This window comes from Brienomyrus brachyistius, chromosome 22 (assembly GCF_023856365.1).
Source record: "Brienomyrus brachyistius isolate T26 chromosome 22, BBRACH_0.4, whole genome shotgun sequence".
In the NCBI taxonomy this organism is placed as follows: domain Eukaryota; kingdom Metazoa; phylum Chordata; class Actinopteri; order Osteoglossiformes; family Mormyridae; genus Brienomyrus; species Brienomyrus brachyistius.
In genome coordinates, this window is record NC_064554.1 from 13,973,174 (window position 1) to 14,000,589 (window position 27,416).

General features: G+C 43.2%; 2 protein-coding genes across 5 annotated transcripts in view; both read right to left on the reverse strand.

The window, feature by feature from the left end:
• Positions 1-10,094: 10,094 nt before the first annotated feature.
• myl4 (myosin, light chain 4, alkali; atrial, embryonic) lies at positions 10,095-16,376 on the reverse strand. 3 transcript variants are annotated; one of them, XM_048990317.1, is made up of 8 exons: positions 16,030-16,376; positions 15,422-15,582; positions 14,087-14,351; positions 11,936-11,963; positions 11,618-11,767; positions 11,058-11,231; positions 10,250-10,327; positions 10,101-10,153 (listed from the first exon to the last, which is right to left on the reverse strand). In XM_048990317.1, the coding sequence occupies exons 3-8, from the start codon at positions 14,195-14,197 to the stop codon at positions 10,125-10,127; spliced, it is 570 nt and encodes a 189-aa protein (XP_048846274.1). In that variant the 5' UTR covers positions 14,198-14,351; positions 15,422-15,582; positions 16,030-16,376; the 3' UTR covers positions 10,101-10,124. The 3 variants fall into 3 exon arrangements, with proteins under 3 accessions (XP_048846273.1, XP_048846274.1, XP_048846275.1); XM_048990316.1 differs by lacking the exon at positions 16,030-16,376 and having other exon boundaries at positions 10,095-10,153; positions 15,422-15,933; XM_048990318.1 differs by lacking the exon at positions 16,030-16,376 and having other exon boundaries at positions 15,384-15,933.
• A 4,517-nt stretch (positions 16,377-20,893) lies between these two features.
• kansl1b (KAT8 regulatory NSL complex subunit 1b) overlaps positions 20,894-27,416 on the reverse strand; it is a 35,317-nt gene continuing 28,794 nt past the window's right edge. For both annotated transcript variants that reach the window (XM_048990315.1, XM_048990314.1), the window contains 8 exons: positions 26,800-26,988; positions 26,123-26,311; positions 25,849-26,000; positions 24,945-25,063; positions 24,736-24,793; positions 22,605-22,717; positions 22,224-22,476; positions 20,894-21,857 (listed from right to left, as the gene is read on the reverse strand). In XM_048990315.1, coding sequence (XP_048846272.1) covers positions 21,639-21,857; positions 22,224-22,476; positions 22,605-22,717; positions 24,736-24,793; positions 24,945-25,063; positions 25,849-26,000; positions 26,123-26,311; positions 26,800-26,988 — 1,292 coding nt within the window. In that variant the 3' untranslated portion in view covers positions 20,894-21,638. The remainder of the gene's footprint in view (positions 21,858-22,223; positions 22,477-22,604; positions 22,718-24,735; positions 24,794-24,944; positions 25,064-25,848; positions 26,001-26,122; positions 26,312-26,799; positions 26,989-27,416) is intronic.

The window sequence follows — 27,416 nt, forward strand, 5'->3', positions numbered from 1 at the left end:
CATCACAGGTGTCTACAATCTTGTAATCAGTCAGTGGACCTATATATAGGGCTCCAGGTAGTCACTGTGTTGTTTGGTGACATGGTGTGTACCACACTCAACATGGACCAGAGGAAGCGAAGGAAAGAGTTGTCTCAGGAGATTAGAAAGAAAATTATAGACAAGCATGTCAAAGGTAAAGGCTATAAGACCATCTCGAAGCAGCTTGATGTTCCTGTGACTACAGTTGCACATATTATTCAGAAATTTAAGATCCATGGGACTGTAGCCAACCTCTCTGGACGTGGCCGCAGGAGGAAAATTGATGACAAATCAAAGAGACGGATAATACAAATGGTAACAAAAGAGCCCAGAAAAACTTCTAAAGAGATCCAAGGTGAACTTCAAGCTCAAGGAACATCAGTGTCAGATCGCACCATCCGTCGTTGTTTGAGCCAAAGTGGACTTCATGGGAGACGACCAAGGAAGACACCATTGTTGAAAACAAGTCATAAAAAAGCCAGACTGGAATTTGCCAAACTACATGTGGACAAGCCACAAAGATTCTGGGAGAATGTCCTATGGACAGATGCGACAAAAATTGAACTTTTTGCCAAGGCACATCAGCTCTATGTTCACAGACGGAAAAATGAAGCATATCAAGAAAAGAACACTGTCCCTTCTGTGAAACATGGAGGAGGCTCTGTTATGTTCTGGGGCTGCTTTGCTGCATCTGGCACAGGGTGTCTTGAATCTGTGCAGGGTACAATGAAATCTCAAGACTATCAAGGGATTCTAGAGAGAAATGTGCTGGCCAGTGTCAGAAAGCTTGGTCTCAGTCGCAGGTCATGGGTCTTGCAACAGGACAATGACCCAAAACACACAGCTAAAAACACCCAAGAATGGCTACGAGGAAAACATTGGACTATTCTAAAGTGGCCTTCTATGAGCCCTGACCTCAATCCTATTGAGCATCTTTGGAAAGAGCTGAAACATGCCGTCTGGAAAAGGCACCCTTCAAACCTGAGACAACTGGAGCAGTTTGCTCATGAGGAGTGGGCCAAAATACCTGCTGAGAAGTGCAGAAGTCTCATTGACAGTTACAGGAATCGTTTGATTGCAGTGATTGCCTCAAAAGGTTGTGCAACAAAATATTAAGTTAGGGGTACCATCATTTTTGTCCAGGCCTGTTTCATGAGTTTTTTGTTTTTTTTTATTAATTCTGTTGAAGCATGGTTGAAAATCAATGTCTGACTTTTATTAGTTAAATTTCATAGAATTTTTATTTATTATTACTTTTGTCAGATTAAAGTTATTTCTGTGACCATTGTGAGTTTTTCTTTCATTGACTGAAGGGTACCAACAATTTTGTCCACGTGTGTAGGTGAACCTCAACTCAACACACTAAATTGGCTTCAATAACGGCAATAAAATGGCACACACATGCTTAGTCACTATAAAATCGAGATTTTCTAAAAATATAGAAAAAGATGGAAAGATCAGCTAAAATAACATTCACAGGTACTGGAGCAGCAGAACATGTCCTGCAGAATTGCGATTAGAGCTGTATCCTAGTAGGGCATAAATGTTTGGAAATGAATTTATTTATTTATTTTTTTTGGGCGGGGGGGGGGGGGGGGGGGTTGGGGGGATGACACTGATCATGACCGGAACTGTGGAAGGCAGGCAAGTGCATAGAGATTCAATGGCTGCGCAGCTGTTGCAAGCAATCACAGCCGGGCATTGAGTTACAGCCGGCCGATGACTCCGCTCATTCCTGCTCAGTCGCGGCCTCTCTCTGCCTCGCACTGCACTGACGCAGTGTAACACTCATTCCTGTTCACCCGCGGCCTCTCTCTGCCCCGCACTGCACTGACGCAGTGTAACTTGCAGTCCTCATCCCTTATCCCTGACCTTTCTCTTTTCTGCAAGAAATCCACAATGGTGTCGCTTCCTTCTACTCCCCCTAACTTCTCCATCCTCTAATCTGTCACCCCCACCCCCACACCCGTACAAACATGTTGATTCCAAATTTGCCTTCATATTACCCAGATAAGCTACATGCCTGATTATTTCAGCTCACCACTATCATGTCATTCTTGTCACCCATTAGCCAGACTGGTCTTTCTCTCCAATTCCAGCACAACTCAAAAACAGATTTCCTACGCATGGTTACTCTTAAACCTAAAAATAGATTCAAGATCCAAGATTCCACATGCCAGATTTTTTTTATTGTCACCTATCTTGCATGTCCACAAACATTCGCCGCACCTAGAAAAAGCATCGGCACATCACTGACACCTCTGACAATCAATCATGCATCCGAAATACAAACAATAACATGCTTAGAACCAATATAATTAAAGCTCTGTGAGGGAGTAAAACTTCCTATGGCGCCTTCAGACCAGGCAAACCGTCCACATGACTCGAGCTGTTAAGATATAGCTGTAGCTGCCAGCTAATATAGGGGAATTTTGATTCCAACATTTTATTTCCATACAGACCTGTACAAGTTTTTAGTCTGGGGAAAAAAAACCAAATAAGTGAAAAAACCGTAAGTGTACCCTAAAAGAACAATTTCCAAAGTGAGGAAAAAGCACTGAAGTGGCAGAGGCCATCGATAGTATCCACAAAGTTACACAACTTCACTCATTTTTAAAGGGCTGAGAGATCCCTCTGCCCTCAGCCCCATATCTTAGGAAACAACCATAGATTGATGTATTAATACTCTGATAATGTCTGGCAATATAAAGCCCATCGGACTTTACCTGAATATGACAATGTCTTAAAAGTAATTGTTGTGTCCACACCTGCATCACATACATAACAGTAAAATATTCACCAACAAGTATTTCATAGCCAAAATTTTGCGTATACTTATATAATTATAAGTTCCAACTGTGTATCTTCCAATCGTGTACAAGTGTTGGGTGCTAAACCCCAATTTTTTTTTGCAGGGATACTTCCTCATCCAGCTCTCGGATCCACAATTTGCGTGTCACTTTGGTCATAAATGTCCCCTAAATAGTGTCGTAAGTGCTGACACAAGGCAGCATTTTAATGAGTTAATCTTAACTGAACAACCACTGGCAGTTATTAAATGAAATGGCAGTTATGCTTGGGATATTATCTTCATTATTAGGCCAAATTGTCTTGGATACATTCAAATTCCGATACTTTAATGATCTGGCAATTTCATTATTAACACCCCCGCGTACATGTCGCTCTAGACCAAACCATCCGCTAAACAAATTTTACGTTAAATATATGTATAATTGATTTAATTCAAATTAGTAGAGAACTGGAATGTTTTTATAACCCTGTTCCATGGCTGTAGTACAAGACAACCTCTATTTCCACAACAGATACAGTGACAGGAATATATCACTATGCTAAACATTCACAATCCCATACAGAAAAGATACCGCAGGCATATCGTAAGTTCGATGATTGCTCTGATCCACCATGGATTTAGTGTCCATGATGGCTGACAGGTTGTAAAACAAATAAGAATATGCAGAGTTTTGTTACATGGGTCCTTCCTCATATTTCCCCTTACTCCAGGGGTGTAGCAGTGAGTATATACTGGTATAATGGATTTACCATATACCCACCGCGAAATTGTCAGAAATAAGTATCAGTCAGAGCAGAAGCCTGTATACGTACTTATACTGTGTAACAGTATCTCCATCCACCAAGACACCCCTACGACGGGCCTCGACTCCTTCAGTATACTCTCCTACGTGACTGCTGCCCTCTGAACATGTTCAGTTGTGCTGTCAAGTCAAGCACACGCACCGAATAGCTATGCGAGTCCCTCCTGCTTTCAGTGTCAGCCTGGGTTGGCTTGCTCGGCCAAAACATATCACTCAAAGAATATATCAGCTGAGCTCATTCCTGTTAGAACTTCCAAACATTGATCTGGTAAGATAAGACGACAAATACGATTTCATTAATAAAGAGATTTTTAGAGTCTTTATTTATATAAAAACAGCTACGCATTTGAGGAAAAACAAGGCTATTTATCCTTCTCTTGGTTACGCCAATTTTGCCTCTTCTTATACTGACAATATATTAGTTATCTTTGTGCATGTATGTATGTGCGTGTGTGTGTGCATGTTTAGTCCAGGTATGTTGTACATTGTGAGGATGAAATGTCTCCACAGCGTGATAAAAACCTGTTATTTTGATGGGGTGGGGCTCATTTGTTCAGTCCCTACAAGAAGAAATTCATTTTATAAAAATCTGTGACTGCAATCAAAATGCTAAAAATGCCAAATAGTTGTATTGTGTTTGGTTACTTATGGTCAAGGTTAGAGCTGCATAGGGGTCAAGGTCGTCATTTTTGGATTTTGGTTTTTTTATTGAAATGAATGGACAGTCCCCACAGAAATATGAGTACAGGTCTGTGTGTGTATGTGGATTAGGTTTACATTATATTGTGGAGAGCAAATGTCCCCACAATGTAATAAAAACCTGTTATTTTAATGTTGCGGAGACCATTTTTCAGGTCCCCACAAAGATCTGTGAATGCAATCAAAAAACAATGCCAAACGTCTCGTATTTTTGTGTCATTACTTATCGTTAAGGTTTGGACTGGGTACAGGTTAACTCAAAAGGTTGTCATATTGGGACTAGACTTCTTCCCATAGAAAAGAATGAAGAGTCCCCACAAAGGTATGATTACAAACGTGTGTGTGTGTGTTGTGATTTTTAACGGCAAAGAAAGACGTCATTCAAAGGCAGGTGGTGCTGCAGTTAGTAAATGATAAAGTTAATCCAACATGAGAAACAAAATATACGTTTGGCAAAAAGGCAAGGCAATAGAAAAGTGTCCAAAACACTTACAACATGATAAATGGTAACGTGGTAGCATGACAAAATGGAGCAGGAAAGATCTGTGCTCTCGTCCATTACAGTGCTCTTATTGTACAGTCCAGTACAGATGCCCCTACCCTCAGAAAAAAACAATTATCATACACCACACAAACGACAGCCAATCTTCAGGTCTTGACGTTGAGTCATTCATTTGCTAACAGTTCAACATGCTAACAAATTTGCAAACAATATGCTAACAACTCAATACGAACAACAATCCCTTTCAGAAAGAGAATAAATAATTTACCAGCATCCACAGACTGGCTAATCCTACTCTAATTAACACTCAGGTTGTCTACAGCCAAATTCAGTAAACACCAATTTGTAGTAACGGCAAAGTCCCCTGTTGATAGATAGCAGGAGGGGGGAAGGCGTATTGCTGACGTCTACTAAGACAAAAGGAGATCATGGTCTAATTGGCTAATGGTCGCTTCCGGAGGCGGGGGGAATATCCGAAGCATCTCTCATAGCATGTGCTGGCAAAGAAATCCAGGGGCAGCGGCTGTACAGGGCGGCATCACAGGGGCACTAACAGGGCACAATGAGGAAGGCATGACGACGTGCCGCGACTCTGAGGCTCGAAACCGTGTCATCACTAGCTATTAATAACCCGGTCCAGCCAAACCACTAGACAGGTGCAACGCTTCACGCCGCCACACTCAGGTAAACGGCGAGGGCGCATGCGCAAACAGGCGCACACAAACATTACCAACGCCGTCGCCGAACCCCAGTGAGAAGAATTAAATGAATTACATGGATTTCGGTAGCTTAGCTCGAGGGTAACTTTATCAGGCTGCCGTGTAATGAACAGCAGCAGTTGAAATACTGAAATCAGACTTGGCACACAGGATTTTGATATTTATATAGAAAATATTTAGATACAATGCTATAAATTTGAAAAACCTTTGCAGATTAACAACTAAAATACCCCACAGCGAAAGGGAATATCTATGTTCCCTTTAACACGATATAATTTAGCATAACAGAATGTTTAATGTTTTTGCTACAACATGACCACTGGAAAATACGTTTTTGTCTTTTTACGCGTTCAGTAATACGTATAGTAAAACACAAACGGGAATAACTGAGCAGTAGAATGCGCGAATCAACATGTTAAAATATAATACCCAAGTGGGATATTTATAAAGTTTAATTTAAAAACCATTAACTATTTTCATTTAAAGAACCAAATATACGTAAACGGCACTTTAAAATCCAATTCCAGCGAAATGCACCCTAACCATGCACTTAAATCATGAAAGAGAATGTAAAAACCTTCCAGATCCGAATTTAAGCCAATAAGTAGCACTCTGGAAATAAACTTAATGCAATTAATAACGTAGTTATGTTGATCACAGAGTGAACAAGGCAGTACTATTAGATCAGAACCCCCAAGACCAGAAGTTCCAGACTGAAACGCACAACGCCCGATTCTGCGACCATTCAAGCACCCCCCACCCCCCCCAAAAAAAGTCGACGAACAGCTTGATGACTTTTTACCTTGAACAGTAATAAAGTTATTTCCACAGAACCAAGTAAGAGCCCGGTGTTTTCTCTTCCTTCAAGCTATTGCTAAGGGGTTTTTCCCCCCTTCTCAAAGCCAACGCAGGCTGAAAAGCAGCTGTTGCTGACGAAGGTATGTCTTGAGTGAAATGTGAGAGCTGCTTCAGGTAGGATCATCACTTAGGCGGAACACAGTCCCGGACAAAAGTAACAAAGTTATTAGTAGGCGAAGACTAATGATTATTGATTATTTACTGTGGGATAGATCTATCTATCTATCTATCTATCTATCTATCTATCTATCTATCTATCTATCTATCTATCTATCTATCTATCTATCTATCTATCTATCTGCGGTGGTGTTAATGGTCTAATAAACACAAGTTCCACGGTGAAAGTGTCTATACATAAATTTCAGTTTATGGGCCGAATATTGCATAAATACGAACAATAAACTGTAAAGTGTTTTGTTATGATAATTTACAACGCTCGGCTTTGCAACGTAGAAATATTACAGACCTTGTGTACCTGCGTGTGAATTTTGCGTGTAAAAAATGAAATGCATGCAGAGAATAAGGGTATGCGGCGTGCATTCGGGCCTATTTCGCAAGCAAATTCCAGAATTTAATTGCAACTCAGCAAATGCGCGATCCCAATGAAGTTAAATCATAACGGTGAATATGACCCGTAAAGTTTGAGGAATCTCCCAATGCCGCGATCCGGATTATATTAGACCTAATGTATAGTGAAACACTACTTACTATATGAGATGTAACTAGTAGGATCAAAACTGCCTCTCTATAACGTTCTTTATGTAAACAAGGGAGTTATAATGTAATACACGGCACGTTTTCAACCAGTTATCCAACGCATCGTCTCTAAAGGAATTTAACACGATGGAAGTGGAAATTGAGCCGAATCAACCCCAGTGGCCTCAGTCTATGAAACAGTGCCAGACTTAACCAGTTTCTTATATGCCGTTAGATATGACTCAGTGCACAATGGCATATATTGTACAGTTAAACTCTGCTAGGGACTACAGATATACTACAGCCGGTGGCTGATAAAATCTGCACTGTGTCTACCGTAGGATGACCGCTAATTATAACTCATAATCCAATTGTCATCCATTTGACCCCAGTTTTTGGGCCCCTTTTAAAAAACAAGTCCATTTCTGTAAGAGCTTCTGTGCTTCCTTCCAGAATGAAACAAGCATGACTGACGATTAAAGACATTTTTACCGCATTCTGTAATGGGGGCACATACGTGTCGAGTTCAAAAACGTTACATTGTAACATTTTTGTTTTCGTCTATTCCTACAAATCAATGGGGCTCCTTTATTTCTGGGGAAAACATCGGCAGCGGGCAGCTTTGCCTAAAATGGCCATTTTCCTATAAGTAAAGCTTTGTATGTGGCTGTCTATACTGCCATTCTTATTAAGTGATTTTCTGTGCTGAGCGACCGGCGTGAACACGCTAAAGAACATGCTCAGAGTACACTGTTGTTGGCCTTTCTCCCCCTCCCCCCTCCTCCTCCCCTTTCTGCCTTTAAGTTTCTCTGCCCATAAACTGATCCAGGATCTTGCCTACTCGTGATTTCAATAAAGCAGCTGAGCAGAAATTCAATCCGAGGTGTAATCACTCGCTCTGATAATGTTGCCATATTCTAATATAATGAGCACACCACTTCTTGGAAGGGATGAGCTGCTCTGGAGGGGGGGGGGGTCACTCGCTTTAACTGACTACCACTCACGACAGCATAGTTCACCAACAGTATTGTGTTAAAGTAGTGAGTACATGTTAGCACCAGTGACTCACACGAGAAGCCGATAAACGGGTAATGTTTTTCAATTAAAGAAAAAAGTTCATCAAAAGAAACATTAAAAAATATTAGTTTTAACCCTTACAGCACAAAACCTTGTTAAACGTAAGAATTAGTTTTGCGGAAAATTTGACTTATAATATAATTATACATTTACATGTAATGTAATCATATCGATTAATGTAATTATAATGCAAATATGAATAATGTGACTGTAACTTTAGAAATCATGTTGCATGTCCATTCGCACGGTCTCGCCACCTAGAGGCGGTATTTTTCATAGGAATGTTATCCTGTCGGCTTTACCTAATCAAACCGCGGAAAGACACTGAAGCACTCGGCATGCAGGGGCGCTGCTACGTCACATTAGCGTCACATTAGCGTCACATCAGCGTCGCATCGGGGAGATGCACTGCGTATTTGTCTCAGAACTTGAGACAACATCTCGTCATAATTTCAACCCCATTTATATAAATTTTGCCAAACACACATACAGCGTCAAGCGGTCATATCGCACACACAGAGCTATCATTTTATAAATATACGCAAACACTCAGTTCGCTATATTTCTAATTATATTAATCTGCATGCTTTACAAGATGTACCTGTGACTTCTACAGTAGAGCCACAGCGCCCTCCTCAGGCAGAAACATGCTAGTACCACAAAACCCTATTGATCTTTGCCGAGTCAGTCTGAAACAACCGATTACGACTTAAATATACGTTGACATTATTTAAGGCACGTCATTTTTTAATTAATCATTTAATTAATGTAATTAATTTGCATAATTGTATCCCTTTTTCGAGACAATAATCAGGGTCAGAGTTAAGGGTATTACAAGATACAACGCAGGGATGGGATGCCTGTCCATTGCATGGAACACATACTCACAATATAGACGATTTAGTTTAGCAGCAAGTCTGGGCTACAGGAAGAAACAAGTATGCATGAGAATCCAGAAGAAATATGCAAAGATGGAGTGAACTGGCAAAGTTCCCCCAGAAAATACAAGAACTTCCAACAATCTAGGACCGAGGCAATAGGGCTGCTTACCGGGCCACCCATATATGCATAGAAGCTTTGGGGCAAATTGGGTTTAAAAGCTTCCTGTCTCATGGAAAAGGAGGCTGATTCTTAATTCTGGTAGATACCCAATGGTGAACTATCAGTAGGATCCATGGTGCGTGAAGAACGATACAAGAAATCCGCCCAAAAACGTATCAATTACTCCTTTCTCCTCAGTCTTCAAATGTCACGTGCTGTCTGCATCCCGGGTTTAAATCAAAGTTTCTGGTATGTTTTTTTTCTCCTTTTTTTATAGAGAGTCATGAAGATTGTAAAACATAAAACATTCGCTACACGAGCATCGTCAGTGAACTATCCACAAGTGTAAGTAGCGCCTATTATTGGCCATGTAATTCCAGATAAGTATTTCTAAATCATATGAAAATGGCGGACGCATGAAATCTACATGCACGGTTCAAGTCTGGATCAAACATACAGTCATGGTGGACCTTGAAACCGCATTCTGTAGTGTGAATTTATGAACTCAGCAATCTGGAAAGGAAATGCATGTTCCCTTTTAACAGGTGGCAGTATTGCTTGGTTTATCTCAATTATTTGTCATGTTGCGTGGAATTACGAAATAAAGCCAGCCTCAGTGCTTTAATATCAATTTAATTATTAAACCGATACTTCTGCCATTCAAATAACACATCAAAAATTAGAAATGACACCCGAACTGGCAAAGCAGGGACTACTTTGGCACGCTGACAAAATCAAGGTCCGTATCTTGTCTGGACGAAGTAAAAAAGTGAAAAAGCAAGTTGAGCTTGTTGCTTCAGGACTTGAAATTCAGTCAGGATGCTGAAATTAAATGATTACGCTATGAATTTATGTCCGTTTCTCAGTTCCCATCAGATGATATTTGTTATTTATCGTTCAGCCGGACATGATGTGCTTTACAAATGCTGCAAAAAAAACAAGCAAGCAAGCAAACAAGAAATTAATATCTGCATGTTTATGGCAAATAGGGCAACAGCTGCAGAAGGGGAGTTATCTGTCACCTTCATAACTGATGCATCCATTTCCATCTTCCTGCCCAGACAGCAACTGCTCCACTTCTTTTTCTAGCATCTTTTCACCTGTAGAAAAAAAAAATATTGTGGTGACCTGGGTAATCCGGGTCTAAGATACGCTGCCTGGCCAAAAAAAAAAAGTCGCACACTTTAATATTTCGTAGGACCGCCTTTAGCTTTTATTATGGTTCACGTTCCTCATGGTATTCTTTCCACGTGCTTAGACAGCGTCTCAACATTTTTTTCATCCAGATTTGCATTAATTTCTCATAAAGATCTTGAATTGATGACAGGTTGAACGACTCTGTAAAGTCTCCTTCAGCACATCTCGCACTTTCAAGACTCTGCGGTGGCCAATTCATGTGTGAAAATGACTGTTCATACTCCCTGAACCACTCTTTGACAATTCGAGGGTGATGAATCTTGGCATTATCGTGCTGGAATATGCCCATGCCGTTAGGAAAGAAGAAATCCACTGATGGGGTAACCTGGCCATTCGGTAGATTCACGTACTCAGCTGACTTCACTTTATTGCTGCGCAACGTTGCTGAGCTGCAATAATGATTCTATCATTAGCTGTTAAGTACTTGCCAATTTAAATTCAAACCGTGACCGTATTTTTTGGCCGGGCAGCGTATAATAATCCACTCAGGACGCCAGACTATAATTGATACAAGTGATATTCAGACACTGAGAACATGCAGATTCGTTGGTCCCCATTGTTTTCCCAAAAAAGAATTCAAACAACAAGATGTATATGTATGTCAGGTGGAGCTCGAGGCAGCAAAGCACCGACCCAGCGTGACGAGCACGTGACGGAGCTCCGCCCCCATAATGCTGCCGTTGCCCTCCTTGTCGAAGACGCGGAGCCCCTCGATGAAATCTTCCTGTGTGCCCCTTTCCTTTGACTTTGAGATGTGCTGAAACATGGGCAGGAAGGTCTCGAAATCCATCATCTTGCTGTTCATCTCTATGGGAACATGGTGGATAAGAAGTGCAGTGGAGAGAGTTTGATATCAGGGAGGACAGAACTTCATAATTGAAATACAATGGTTTGATTACAGGAGGGGTGAATGATGCCAAATTAAATATGGGGGAGGGGGGGAGTGTACGTGTTTAGCAGACTATGTAGAGTTTCTAGGCATCCAGACAAAGATTTTCAATAAAGTTTGAGCATCTGTGTTATGAATGAACTGGCATCCATCCAACTATCGACATGTTTTTGGACTGTGGGAGCAAACCAGAAAAATTAGGTTATATAATACATGATGAAAACTATCCATATGTGACAATGCATCCATCGGCGCTGTGATGTTTCTCAGATAGCTGAGCATGAGGGGGTTTCTCCACACTGACCTTCTGCTTTTGGCTTTCCCAGAACCTTCATGACCTCGGCGTTGGTGGGGTTCTGGCCCAGAGCCCGCATGACATCACCGCACTGCGCATACGATATTCTCATCTCGCACTTTGGGGTTCTGTCAAACAGCATGAAGGCCTCTTTGAACTCTGCGGACATAAAACACGCCAGTTGATTATGTGGCCGTAGTAATCAAAATAACTCGACTTGTGAGCACTAGTAATTTCAAAATTTATAAGGAATTCTTCACTAAATTTACGATCATACATATGAAAAAAAATAACTTAAAAAAATAAAATAAACATTACACAGCTCACCTTCGATTTGATCTGCATTAAATTCAATCTGAAATACAATAGAAATATACTATTGTTACATAATACCTCACAATAGTACAGATTGTTACTTATTAAGCAAGTAATGTGTTTATAAACAACATTCTATTAGGTAGATGAAAATAAATGGATATTTACCGAATACCATACCATACCATACCATAAACAACATGCTACATCACAGACATTAAAATTATGGCAGGTCTCATGAGAACCTTAAGATGTATACATGAGGCTACAGAACTGCTGAATTTGATGTTAGGACCTTCACTGTGATTAAACTGCATTTAACCACCACATCCATGGACCATAAATCCAAATCATCAAACATTTGTGTAAAATCACCCATCTGCCCACATTCTCTTTGGTGCGGGTGTAGCAATGTCTTCATCTCAGAATCAATTAATTCAATAGCTATGTTTTATATGACCCGCGACGGGAATGTTCCCCTTCCACACACCCGAGATTTTCTGCTATTTCAGCCTGTCGTATAAAAATGGAAACCACCTCAGATTAACATTCTTGGGTTATTGGCTCCAAAGCGGCTTATTGCTATTCTGGTGGAGGAGAATCACAGTGGGATAGCAAAGCTAGACGGTGGACTCATGTACTGGCTGGCAGAAAGGCAGCAAATGGTCCCAGTACAACTCAAGCCCGTTGGTGGGGCTAATTATAGTTCTCGGGGAATTGGTGTAAAAGCGATCTGCCCTGTCCGTCTCTGGTGGAAGAGTGGGGGGTGGAGGGGGCTAATTAGGGAATAACAGGAACGCAAAAGCAATTAGCTAAAGCGAGAGCCAAACTGAAGACTAGTCTAGTGTCCATTAGCAGACTCTTGTGGTACCACGTGTCTGTCAGCCGTCCAAAGCCTGGAAGCTCCCAAGAGGCAAATGCAATGTGGCGCTTATTCATGTCGCATGGAAAAGGGCGAGCAGTGTCCTGCCTCCAGGCCCCTTGGTGCAGACTTTTCATGGTCTCCCTTTGCTTGCGTGAGTTACTTCTGCTCACTCCGATTTCTCACTACATTTCCAACTGGCTGTTCAGGTAGATTGCTGACTCTGTTGGTCTTACTGTCTGAGCACCTTGGGATCAAACTGCCCGTGTTATTAATAATAGATGGACAGATGTCACATGAAGTGGTTCTGCTATAAATGGCAGACAGATGATTCTTTATTCTCCAGTGGTACATTTCTCACCTCGGATAGGGACAAATAACCATGACATTCTGCTTAAAAACTCCAAAAAATCTGAAATTATTTTCATATGTTTTTTTTCATATTTGGTTAAAGGTACAAATGTGCAATTTTTACTCAGGCTGATTGTTGGCTGATTGAATTACAACATTAAGACCATCTGATTTTCCCATGACCCTGAATGTGATTAATTACATTTTTTTTTGCCTGAATTTTTTTCTAGAACTTTTTGATTGGTATTTGTATTAGTAGAAAGAAAAAAAACTAAGTTAATTTTTAAGGTAATATTAAATAGACAATTATGATTATTAAATCACACAAAAATAATTAGTTAATTGTCTAATTTGTAACAATTGATTTTTCCAAATGGCATTCAATACAAATGTATACTGTTGTTTCACCTGCAAAAATAAAATATAACAATTTAGGTTACAAAATACACAGAAAAGTAATTCAGCAACAGCCTAAAGGGTAGCTTTTGAACTGCAGTGCACAAAGGATATCAGGCATGACATCTAGATCCTGATACAGCTCAATTAAATATCATTATTTAACAGATTTAACAGAAACAAGCACCTTCACACACAATGGATCCCCTGGAAAAGTTAATCATAGATAGTAACAAAAAAACATTAAAATATAAACAGAGAGGCTGTATCACCGAGCAGGATTTCTTGCCCATCTGGATAAAGCGTCGGATTTAAGGTACCCCAGTTTAATATAACTTTATCCCCTTTCACTTCCATTTAGGGCAGACTGCCTTAAATCTGACAAGTTATCTGGCTATACAAGAAATCCAGCTTGGTGATACAGCCCCCTGGACCACCCATAAAGGGGGACACAAAAGGAACATGCAGAGGAGTAGGCAAGTAGTTAGATTAACAGAGAGTTAGAAACGTGGACGCATTGACTAGCTGCGTACGAGGCGTGGGCGGGGACTCACGGTGATGTCCTTCGGGTCAAAGTCGGACTCCTTAGCTTTGTCAGGCTCAGGTGACGGGGCTGGGGCAGGCTTAGGTGCCTCCTTCTTGGGCTCTGGCTTTTTTGGGGCCATCTCTGAGCAGGATGTTCTCCGTTTCAAGAAGGCTGGGGCAGGTGATACAGCCGGGGGGTTCCACTGACCCAAGAACGTCCGTCAGCAGTTTTATACCCTGTCCGACTCATTCCACAGGGGTGTGTGGAAGACCAGCCCACAGAACCTGGGCACACTATAAAAGGAGAGACAGATTTAATTATAAAGGGCACCGATAGTCTGATCCACATTTAAGTTTATCATCCTGTCACATCAGTTCCATCTTTGCATCCAGGAGCAGCGACTGATCTATCGATTAGCTAATATTGAAATAAGACATTAACAAACGGAAAAGACGGTGCTCTAATAAAAGAGACAATACACAGGGGAATGTAAAGGAGGCGGAGAAAAGCGGCTGAGATCTTTTAATAGATACTTATGTTAAATCTAAAGGCCACTCACACCACTCACTTAAGTCCTTATAAGAAACGGCATCTTGGCGTTTCTGCTGCTTTTAATTTGCGGGCTCTGTCTCTCCGGACTGGGGAGGGAACGAATTCCTCGTCATGGAGGCACATTTTTCTCGCTCAGGGGTGGGTTTATGTGAGGAACGACCTTTCCAGCGTCATTATCCGTAGTCTGTATTGTTAAAGCCACAGGATAAAGCTGCTTTGCCGACTTCAGCCTTGCGCTTGGATCTGCTGAATGAACTTAAAGCAGGAAAGACGCCGCACTCAGCCAGAGACACGGGGAAGTAACCCAAGAACAGGCAGAACACCGGCAGACTGCATAGACTGCATAGAGTCTGTGCCATGCACGCTCGTCTGTTTGTTAGGAACAAACTGAACCATGAATCATCTGACCATACGGCCATGAAGCTCCACAGGCCGCACCGGCTGCGGCCACCTGCTCACGCCTGACTTCTGCGGGTAACTGAATCAGAGGCACTTTGAATGCAACTGCAAGTCCGTTTGTCAACTGAACACAGGCTGTACCACTAAAATTCTCCTCAGAATAAAATAATAAAACAACGCGCCAACCACTGCGCCACCATGCGACCCCTTTATAGCATTTCAGCCGTAGGTGGATAATACAGTATAAGAACTCACGCCACTTTTTTATTCTGCTATTATTTCTACCCCACTAAGGTTAAAAAAGGAACTCTCTGAAACAATATTAAATTGCCCTTCTTGCAGTCTATCACATGGGGTTTGTATCGTTAAATTACCCAGTGTGTGTGAGCGCGCGTCCTGTGCAGGTTCTCACCTGCCACCCAGAACTTCCTCCGCTTCCTCTCCTTCCTCCGCTTTCTCTCCTTCCTCTGCTTCCTCCGCTTTCTCTCCTTCCTCTGCTTCCCCCGCTTCCTCTCCTTACTTCGCTTCCTCTCCTTCCTCAGGTTCCTACGCTTCCTGGCATCGGCTCCGTTGCTGCGTTGGATAAGCGCTTATCGGAAATGCTTCCATGTAAAGGTTTGTGTCACATTGCTCTTAATCTGATGGTATCCACTCTGTCTCAATGACGCCTATAAACTACATATCCCAGTACACTGTACAACCCATGAATAGCAGGCAGATGGGGGTGATTGGCAGGATTAATTAGCAGCTCTCACGCATTCGTTGTGACACTCGCGCTTTCAGACTCTCACGCTCACGCAAGAAAGTTAATGGCAAATCTATATTATTTCTTTGTAAACTTAAAATTAGCTACACCAAGAGCGTTGGGATCGTTTGCAAACCCTACATGGTATTTACAATGTAATAAAAGTGTCACATAGATGTGAATGCGTGTGCAGACTTATGATTTGAAAATCTCACTCCAGTCAGCTGACTGAAGTAGACAACCTTGTTGACTGGACCGGTGAAGTGTGAACGTACTCGTTTATCACTCTGTATGCATTGCAAACACGCAATAAACTCGCATTCCACGTCTATGGGCGAACGGCAGCAGCCGGCGGTCTTGGGGCTGGAATTTGCCAGTGAATCGGAGAATTTGCGCCTCCCCCGGAATTCTCAGAGCTCTTGGTGCCTGGCAAGAAAATCTCTATAATTAATAAACGAAAGTCACAATATTCATAATCACTGTCAATCCTCTCGCGTCAAGAAATTAGAATTCGAAATGAAAAGAAAGTTATTTTCATAAAATATCCCTTTAAGGGGAACCATTATTTTAAGTTGAGATATCGATAACTTCTTGTCGAGGATTATGATTCCATATGCAACGTATAATTAACGACAAAGTACTTTAAGGAAATACGTCATAAATTGTCAAAAAATGCTGGAATTTTAAAGGGTTGTATATTAACGTTAGCAATAGTTGTAAATAAACAGCATGTATAACGGGGGAAACTGTGGGAAAGCATTAATCTTAATTTACATATTGTGCTCATTCTACCGCGTGCCGGGACCTGCTTATTTTGGACCTTCTCCAAAAATTCTTATGCAATTCCTGACTGACAGTGTGTTCCTGGTACTTGTATTCACACACATTGTTCTTGGACTCAATATCGTAATTGCCACTAGAGGGCACCCTCTATCCCAGCTATTCATCACACACTGGCTACATTACAGTTTGGCTTCACAATCCCTAGGTCCTCATAGCAACAAACAATGGAGGTTTTGTTTGTCAGGATACAAATGAAGAAAAAAATGTCGTGATTAAAATCCATAAGGAGCCATTGGCATTCACCAGAAACTTGAGATTTGCAGGCATTACTTTTCATGTTAAATAACTAAGTCATCATTTGCTAAATGGGTTTCAAATTATTGACTTGTGGCAGCAATCCTCAACCTTTGGGTTGCGACCCAAATTTGGGTCACGGCAAATTCTGAAAGGGTTGTGAAGTTGGAAATGTAAGCGTTTTAAAATGGGCATGTTGCAATGCTGATCCACGATCAGATTTCCCAGCCCCAATCCTAGAATGAACCAATATAAACGGCTCTTGGGTCTGCTAATGTTTAGCGCAAACCTAATGAACAGTCAACCAATCCAAGAAGCCAAACATCAGATTTTTGATTTGTGCCATTGGCATTGATTGGCGAGCGCACTAACTGCAGAGCGCACTAATCGCTTGACCGTAGCGTTAATTAAACCTATACTTGATATAGGGTCGGACTGAGCTGGCATGGTGAAAATTGGGTCGCGGTGCAAAACAGGCTGAGAACCACTGACCCTTGGGACTGAATCTGCCGTTACCATTTAATATTGACCAGGAATCATGAATTCCAAACCACGTGGATAAACCCAACAATGATAGTGAGAGAGAGATCAACCAGGCCAGTCCCTCCCCCATCGCCTCCTCAGCAATGTGTCACCCTCCAGCAGCAGCGACGTGCATCGCTCTCCCCCCAGCTCTTCCTGCTACAGGCTGGAGTCTGTTATTGCTTACCTGCTTACGCTTCTTCAGCTGGTGTGTCAAGCCAATAGTCATGTCCTTCTCTGCAGTGTCCGCATACCAGAATATACCACAGTATATAATTTCTGTATATGCACCAGAATCACTGATGTCATACAGGCAAAACAGTACGAGGGACAACTGAGACCTGAATGCCTGCACTATTTATGTACATACTTCAGTCAATATAATACTCATCAAAGCAAACCTTAACACTGCATCAGATTAAGGCACATTTGCCTATATTTTGAATTTGACCTTGAAGGATAAATCTAGCATTCAAAAAGACCAGATAGTCAGGACCCCAAACAAACGGTGACGTGCGTTTGAGGAGCTTGCATCTGAAATAACGTAGAAAGGAGTTATCTGACAATTTTTTGGTAACTGAAGTCGATTTTTTCCCCCTACCTTTTCCTCCAATTAGCGAACATTTACTGAGCTGTTTCCAAGTTGTATTAACTTGGCCTGCCTGTGAAATCCCCTAGAATTTTAACACGTTTAAGATGATGGAAATCTCAGAAAAGCTACTTCATTTGTTTCCACTACGCCATGAATGAAGGAGACACACGGCAGGCATATGAGGACCAAACACACCCTGTTTGTACCACACAAGAGGGGGGCTAGAGGCAAAGAAGTTACTGGAGTTTCTCCCGCATCAATGTCTTGGGGAGGGCGTGGGGTCCGTTCTTCACTTGTGATGTAATGGCCCAGTTCACAGAGAACGTAATAGCACCCACACCGAACATCTGGGGGCGTTTCTTTCTTCCCCTGACTTTGTTTACAACGAGACGGATGCACATTTTTTAAGCAAATTGCTTTGGGAAAACAGCGGAAAAGATGGCATGTTCCAAGATGGCAAACGGCAGATGAAATAATAAAAAATTAAGAGCAGTCTTTCAATTTACTTGAATACGTCGAGTCACTATTATCAAAACCAATCACTGAGCCAACTCACTTATGAAAAGACTCGATGCAGCGATAGATCATTCACTAAAATTTCATTTGGAACATTTTATGTACGTAGCAGCTGCAGAACATTACTGCAATTAAAAAAATAAAACAGAACTTTAAATGTGATCTTTGGTTGTAGCACCTAGATCCATGTATGTCAAACCACAAGCCACAAATGTTACAATGATCCCGACTTTTGCATGAACGTCTAATCATCATCTTCGCCATAACGAACAGTCCTACGCAACAATGCTGTACATTACCACATCTTCAGATGGTTCACACAACTGAGGTAATTGATGGGAACGGTATGTGAACCATAACATTTAGCAATTAGCAGAACACCCTTCATTGGCAATAACCTCAACTAAATGCTCTGTAGCTCCACAATGTACTTTGTTGCTGAGCAGTGGCTTCCTCTGTGCTGACATCATCAACACCACTCGTGTTCAGTCTTTTTTCTTGCGATAGACTCATGAACACAGACATTCAGTTCAAGACATGCCTGCAGATCCTTAGCATCACGTTAAGGTCCTTTGAGGATTCTATGGTAGCACTGATCCTTGCGGAATGCCCAACTATTGAGAACAGCAATGGATGTCTTCAAAACACTCTCATTGAGATCTTTTGATCAAGTTAAATTGCACTCGATTAGAATTCTGCAGTGAATAGCAGGACAAGCGTAAAACCCACTCCCTCTTATCAAAGTGTCATTACCGTAGAGCAGGTTCCATCCCCCCACTCAGTAATTCTTATCCATAGCCAAGTTCGGCAAATTTTAGCATCCCAGTCAAGTTGGCAAATTGATCCCTTGGCATCGTGGCGCTTATGGAATTTGGTCCGTATAGTTCTGACAATCAATCACCTCAATCGTTCAAAACATTTGCATGACAAACATATGGCAAATGTAAGTATGTAACGTGTATGATTTGTTATGAGTCATGACTTAAATGAAGATCATCAATTCACGCAGGGTTCATATACCTTACCTCACAACTGAACAGGATGTTAAGCTGAGGTGAGAGACTTCACTTGACAAGGCGATAAGAAGCAAGTTTCACAACATCTAAAAATAGAAGTGTGGAAGATTTTCGGGAGGCCAACTTCTTAGCAAAGCTAAACATTCTTTATGCTAGTAGCAGAGATTAGCCTTTCCTGCATTCCCCCCCCCCCCGTCTTCTAACATCACTCCATTCACATCAGCCATGGGAATCAAAATGTTTGCAAGAGCGACGGTATAAAATGTACACTAGTTGCTGTAATCTGATCAGACGTAATCTGATGTAATGTGCAATCGGATCTTAACATTAATGACACCTCATCTCGATGCTGAGAGTTTAGCACAGGCTGACTTGAAGTCACCAAGCACAAGAACACAACACATTTGTTCAGCACAGTTGGCTTTTAATATGAGAATCTGAAATGTTCCTCATCCTCTTAAATCTCACCTTAAGCAAAGCCAAATAATGTAATTCATGGACCTGTATTGCTTTGTTCCAATGTACCGCTTGTTTATCAATAGCCCTTGGAGCAAGAACACACTACAAAGCAAAAGGCACCTCTGCTCCCAACGAATTACCATGAGCTTCCCTCTCTGAACTACACAAGTACCCCCCACCCCCGGCCATCAAAGTATGCATTAATGCATAAGAAGGGGGCAAACTCAGGCAGTTGTTCACATGAATGGTTTTAATGGGACTATTTACAAAAAAAAAAACAAAAAAACAAAACAAAAAAAAGCTATTTGCTTCTCTTCTGTAATAACTGCCGTGACAAGTTGTGTGATTAAAAAACAATACAGTGATACAGAATTGGATGGAAAAACAGCATAACAATGTATCATTTATTTATATATACATACATAGGTGTATATATAAATAAACATCAATATACAATTAAAATTGAGATTGCATAGCAATTTCCAAATAAAAATGGGAATAGTGCTGTGAATTTAGTTGGTCTGCAAATCAATGACAGTAACGTTGGGTGACAAAAGAGTAATAATAGCACAGCTAAGTAGTCTTTTACCTTCTGAGTGATCGGTAAGGGGAAATATATTATATCATCCCAGCAGGAAAGCAGAAGCCAGAGAATCCTGCGAGAGAGTAAATGCCTGCTTGACATGAAGCCCGAGGTCTGACCGGTGTTCAGTACGGAACAGCATATATTCATCTTCATCTTTTTAAGTGAATACTTATAAAATGTGTTAATTAGTGCATCTAGCCAAAGACACTAAAGTCACAGAGGGGAGAGAGGATGTCGCCACTGAAGAATCGCAAAATTCCTACTTCGACACACAAGCCGACAGTCTTGTTGTCATCCACTCATCTGCACGTACAGAAACATTGCACTTACAATACACCCAGACACCCAAAAGAGGGCGCTCAGTTGCCCCATTAACGAATGTACGTAATTAATTTTTGTTTTAAAAACACAAAAGCTTTGGTTTGGGCTAAAGATTTATTTCTCTCGAATTCGGCATGATTAGGTCTAACAGCAGCAATCTGAGTAAGACAAGTGCTCCAGCCCGTGAGATTGACCCAGCCCAGCCTTCCAGTCACTGAAGGGGAGGGATTGTGGGGGTGGGGGGGCACACACACTGAGACTGGGAATCCAAAATCAAGCAGAGCAGACAGGACCCCCCCCGTTAGCCACATCGACGTCATGCTGCAGCATAAGTGCTCTAAACTGTCTCGCTATGACCCCCCCCCACCCACCTCTCAAGAAGGACGGGTTTATCAGTAAGGCGGGGGGTGAGGATGGTATTTCATCACTTCACTTAAAACTTAATGGGTTCAAAAAAAAAAAAAAAAAAAAAAACACAAACTAATTGAAAATGTCTCCTGATAACTATCCCTTAATTTGACAGTATTCTGGGTTTTACACCTAAGATGAGGGGGGGGGGAAGAAAAGAAAAGACAAAACAAAAATGGTGCCACATTTGTCTGAAATTGCTGTTTAACCACCTATCTAGTCCTGTACTGATGCATTATGGGTTTGTAGTTTTTGTGACAAACTTGAAAACAGGATCTATACTCTGTATGTTCACTAAAAACCGTGAAAAAATTGACTGATGTTTGAATATCAAACAACAGGGACCCTTCTCAGTGCAGCTCCTTTTCCATATAAACGCCGCGCCGTTTATCGATGGGCGAATCTCAGCTGGACAGGACCCTCCTCATCCGGGAGGGGCGACGGAGGCTCATTCTCGGATTCTGACTTGGAGGAACTAGTCTTGCAGCTCAAGATGCGTCGCAGTCCTCGACACGGCTGCTCTTCTGTCGGACTGCCCAGCTCCGCAGGCTCTACTACTGGGTCACTCTCCAGGGGGAAATTCCTTCGTTCCCATGGCTGCACCGGCTGGAAAACCCATAAATAAGGAAGTGCGACATTAATCTATAATATCCAAAGTGTTTCAGATGACTGTAAGCACAGAACTGTACTATAACATATTTATACTCTACTCTTGCTGGCATATCCTCAAAATGTAGGACATCATAGATGAGGCAGCCTGTAATGCTATCCTATGCCCCAATTAAATGCCATCATGAACCATTGAGTGTTATCTCGCCTTTATTTGGTTCAAAGGTCAATAACAATATGGAGCATCTTATAGGAAAAGTCTTAACAGTGGAGGACCTGGAGAAAGAGGAGAATTTAGGCTAGAGATAGAGAGAGACAGAGAGAGAGACACATGAGTGAGATGAGAGATGGATGGAATTTTACCTGTTCATCGAAGGTGAAGTCTGGCGTGGAGCAGCGAGTGTCCTCGCTGGACAACAGCCGGTGTGAGTCCCGGGAGCCAGGCATATGAGGGTTGGAGATCAGGTCAGGGCTGGCGGGGCTGCTGGGGGAGGCTGTCAAGCTGTAATCCTGCAGCACGTGAAAGTGTCCCATGTCGGGAGACGACGGCTGCGGCGTGGAGGGATTGGTGCCGCCCAGCAGTGGGGTCGTGCGTCCGTCCAGTGACTTGTAGGACCTGGGGGGGGGTAGGCGCAGACACGGAGTACCTCAGAGGGCATTCTGCACGAAAACGGACATGAAGCTTCTCGGGAAGCGGGCAGACGGCAGTCAGACCACTGGCTAAGCAGGGAGGCTAAAGCTAACCTGCTTCCCCTTCTCTTAGCGGCTGCACTGGCTGTCCAGGTCCACCGGGAGCGCTCCGCGTCTTCATACTGCAGGTGGAGCTGGGAAAAGGCTGCATCCGTCAGGTCCTCAATCTGTGGTGATGGAGAGTGGACACAGTCAGCATGGCAAGGCCCCCCCCCACTGCACAGGCCTGGCAGACACTGCTGATGGCCATTTACACTATTAATAAATCTGACATCTGAAAGACAGCAGGATTTGCTCATAACGGTTTATTTAACGATGCATAGAAATAAGCATGAATATACAACAGTAATACATTCGATGGCCTAAAACCGATTCAATGAGCTAAATGCGAAAAAAAAATACAACTAATGTTCAACATTTACAAATGAGAACAGGTGTGTATTACATTTCCATATTTATAAGGAATATTCTTACAATAATGCATAGAAAGATGAAATCTCAGTGTTTATATTTGGCTGGTTTAACAGAGACCAGACAACAGAGGCAGATCCCGTAAAAAGAAAAATGCTAAAAACACATGTTTTCTCTGGCCTACCCCCCCCATCCATGCAGGCAACATTTATCTCCCCTGACTGATTCCTGCTGAGGCGCGCTCCATATTAAGGGAGGCACGACCAGCCACACGGCTCACATGTACAAAGATGGGCATTCAGAAAGTGATGATCTGTAACACTGAGCGAGGGCTGCAAGTGGATTCTGGGACCGCCGGGACGTAATAACGGACAGAGAGCAGCCCCTGTGCAACACGGCCCGCAATATCAGATTCTATGTTGTTTTTAACTGCCTGTTGCTGCTCCGTATGGTATCCATGTCAAACACGACTTGAATGTATCACCTTTCATCGCTGTCTAGACGAGCTGCATGCAGGAAGTGGGCAAACAGGAGTCAGTAGCCCCTCAGGAAGCTTTGCCATGTGGCTGCGTCTTAAGACTTAAGAGTAACAGGGCTGTGCATGAGTTACCCAGCCCAACGCAGCAGACTGAAGAGTAACAGGGCTGTGCATGAATTACCCAGCCCAACGCAGCAGACTGAAGAGTAACAGGGCTGTGCATGAGTTACCCAGCCCAACGCAGCAGACTGAAGAGTAACAGGGCTGTGCCCGAGTTACCCAGCCCAAGGCAGCAGACTGAAGAGTAACAGGGCTGTGCATGAGTTACCCAGCCCAAGGCAGCAGACTGAAGAGTAACAGGGCTGTGCATGAATTACCCAGCCCAAGGCAGCAGACTGAAGAGTAACAGGGCTGTGCCCGAGTTACCCAGCCCAAGGCAGCAGACTGAAGAGTAACAGGGCTGTGCATGAATTACCCAGCCCAAGGCAGCAGACTGAAGAGTAACAGGGCTGTGCCCGAGTTACCCAGCCCAAGGCAGCAGACTGAAGAGTAACAGGGCTGTGCATGAATTACCCAGCCCAAGGCAGCAGACTGAAGAGTAACAGGGCTGTGCCCGAGTTACCCAGCCCAAGGCAGCAGACTGAAGAGTAACAGGGCTGTGCACAAGTTACCCAGCTTAACGCAGCAGACTGAAGAGTAACAGGGCTGTGCATGAGTTACCCAGCCTAAGGCAGCAGACTGAAGAGTAACAGGGCTGTGCATGAGTTACCCAGCCCAAGGCAGCAGACTGAAGAGTAACAGGGCTGTGCACAAGTTACCCAGCTTAACACAGCAGACTGAAGAGTAACAGGGCTGTGCATGAGTTACCCAGCCTAAGGCAGCAGGAAGCAATTATTACATCACAAACCTAAAGCAGTGATATTTCTGCTCCTAAAAATTGATCTGCCTTTCTATCTATCTGCCCAGCATGCTAACTCTTAAAAAAAAAATCAATAATGGTTGATAGATCTATAAAATGTACCCATCTGTGTTGGCCGGGGGGGGGGGGGGGGGGGGGGGGGGGGGGAGTCCTTTCACTACAAGACTGATTCCACTCGTATTTATTTAAATGTGCATAAAATCATTTTTTCTTGTTTCTAACTGGTGATTGTTATTCAACATGAAAACAGACATACGAATGACCACAAAATAATCAACTGCACGTAAAGACAAGGGGTACCACTACAGGTACACACAGAAGGCCCGAGGGTGGAACTCGGCATTCGAAATTTGTGGAATTCGGGGGTCCGTTCATACCTCCATGCTGTCATCCTCTTCGGCAATGGGCTGTGCCGAAATATCGACCTTCCGCCAACTAAAAATAGGAAAAAAAAATTTTAAGTACTGACAGGTTAGCCGAGGAAGACTTGGAAGGAGCATGACGGGAATCATTACCCAAAGTGAACAGTCATTCTGAAAGACTGGAAAGGATGTAAGCGCGGTGGTTTCAGATGCCGCCTCCTTACCTGGGTGTTAAGATCTCTTTATACTGCAGCTTTTCCACACGAGTGGTGGCAGCGACTGACATGGGGATGACGATGTTGTTGATGTCGAAGGAGCTTTCTCCCCTACGCCTCCGGATGGGCTGCAGGTGGAGATGTGAGGGACCACTGTTAGCCAAGGCCTGCTTCGACGGGGGCCGATGCAGGCTGACGCCAGCACGTACGTCCCACGACTCGACGGTAAGCATTCGAACAAAAACCACAAGGAGATTTATTCATGAATCGGTTTCATCCAGGTACCCTAGACTGTTGCGCAAGTCATTTTTCTTGGTGAATACGCTGTATGTAGGAGCTTAAATACATACAAATGCACATGAAAGTGTCGACTAGGGACATTTTAGGGTATGGAAACAAAAACCAAGAATATGAGCCTGAAAGAATGTGTATAACTGTCAGGTAAAGACCGTATAAGTATAAATTTGTGCATGTTATAGTGTGAGGTTTGGGAATGTATGGGGTAAGCAGTGTGGTGCTCATAAGGAGGAGAGCGTTAAGTGGAAAGCAGATGAAGGGCCATATATATGGGAAAATATAGATACAAATTCATATATACAGAATATCCCCATGAGCATCTGCTTAAACATGAATTGCTATCTCGTTCTCACTGGGCTGTATGGAAAACGATCATCCTCAGAGCCGAGGTAAACAGGAAGCGCCGTGACATTTTAAGCATCGGCAGCACTGCGAAGGAAATTTTTAGTAATAAATCAGACAGAATGCAACCATGAATTAAAGCACGTCTTTTATCCTGCAGCTAATCTGGTACCCGGTTACCCTGCAGTATTTGCTTTACACATGCTAGATGAACATTCTGCATGTCGGGCTGGGCTGGACAGCAGGCTCCTTGTACTCATGCCGTGCCGCTTACCGGGGTGCCGCTGGTACTTTGGCTGAGGGCGAAGGGCGTCGGGCTCTCCGACGAGGCGGAGAACTGCCTGACCAAGGGGCTGTGGATGGGCGTGTGCAGGCCGGCCAAGGACGAGCAGGGGCTCCCCGACTCCGCAAAGACCCCAGGGGCGGCTAGGCACCAAGCAACATTCAGAGAGTTGACTTTCAAAGCCTGCTATTTATGATTTAAACAGAGCGCCAGTCAGCCACGTTCCCCTGCTTTCATCCGCTGCCAAACCCGCAGGCCCACTCACCATCCCCCCGGTCCAGGGAGAGCTCCCGGGGCCTCTTGTGGCCGTGGCTCCGCTCGTAGGCGCCGTGTGAGAAAGCCTGGCTGCGATCGGCCTTGCAGAAAGGCCGGCCCTGCTGCTTAGGTCCCCTCTGGATGCTGTCCAGGTGCTGCCGTGGAGGCTTCTCCAGCCGGACCTTATGGTGCGGGAGCCCTGGGGAGCAGAGGGACACGGGTGGTGACCCTAACTTCTCAATGACAAGCGCGATATGGTGTCGATTGGCCAGGGGTCAGGGGCATAAGAGGGGCCAACCTGATTAGCCAATGATATGTCTTGGATTAATGAGTGACAGGGTATGGGGCGCTGGGGCGGCCAATCAACTTTCAGCTAGGCCAATGCCCCTGCGGCCCAAGCCCCGTATTTGGCAGAATAAAACAGATCCACAAAGATGTGTGGTTTAGCTTTTTAATTGCTTGTTTCATGTCTTCAGTTTTTACACCTTGCTTTGTTCTAAATCAAAAAACACCAAAAATGGTATTACAGAGGTTGAGAGAGGCCCAGTTATGACTGATAGACCGCAACAGATATTTCTAAATTTGAAGCACTTCGGAAAAATGTCCCACTGCTTTATTGCCATTTAAAAATACAAGAGAACGCTCACAGGCAGGTGCTGAGCTCCCCAAGGAAGGGTGGTTACTCACTGACTGGGGTGTTGAGCAAGCCGGTCATCTTATGCTTGTCTTTGGGGTAGGAAGCTGAATCTGGCAGGCGGCAGCTGGGGGGCAGCTTGTGTTTGAGCGAGAGTTTCTTCAAGGGCTTCATCTTGTCGAGCGGCTTGTTCTGCCAGTGAGACTTCATGACACGCTGGAGATGCAGGTTCATAGACACGTCTGGTCAAGGCAGAGGGGCGTGCAGAGTCAAACATCTGGCCTCGAAAGGGGCAGATAAGACAGCCAAACAAGGACGCTGCCAAAATCATCTGAGGAAAGAACGCGCTCGGCTCCGTTTCGGAGAAATCGGTGACTGTACTCGGTGACTGTAAATATAACAATATTTTCCACATTCAGATAAACATGAGGAATAGGGAATTGAAGCCTTGATTTGCTTCAAGTTCACGTTAGAAACAAAACAAACAAATCTATCACTTCAACGGTGTTTTCATTAGACAAAGATTCAGCAAACATTAGATTCAATTATATTACTAGCCTTCTTCCCAAGCTTCTCCTGCGTTCCCCGTGAAGTGAAACACCATGAGACACATTCATGGCATCATGCACAGCAGACAGTTTTCCCTCCTTGACACCCATTTTTGTAGTGG

Coding starts and splice junctions, on each gene's coding strand:
- myl4 (XM_048990316.1), bottom strand. CDS start 14,197: ATGGCCCCAAAAAAGCCAGAGCCCAAGAAGGAGGCACCTAAGCCTGCC. Junction 11,964..14,086: donor TTGACCCGAAGGACATCACC/GTGAGTCCCCGC, acceptor ATTGTATTTCAG/ATTGAATTTAATGCAGATCA. Junction 11,768..11,935: donor TAATGCAGATCAAATCGAAG/GTGAGCTGTGTA, acceptor TTATGTCCGCAG/AGTTCAAAGAGGCCTTCATG.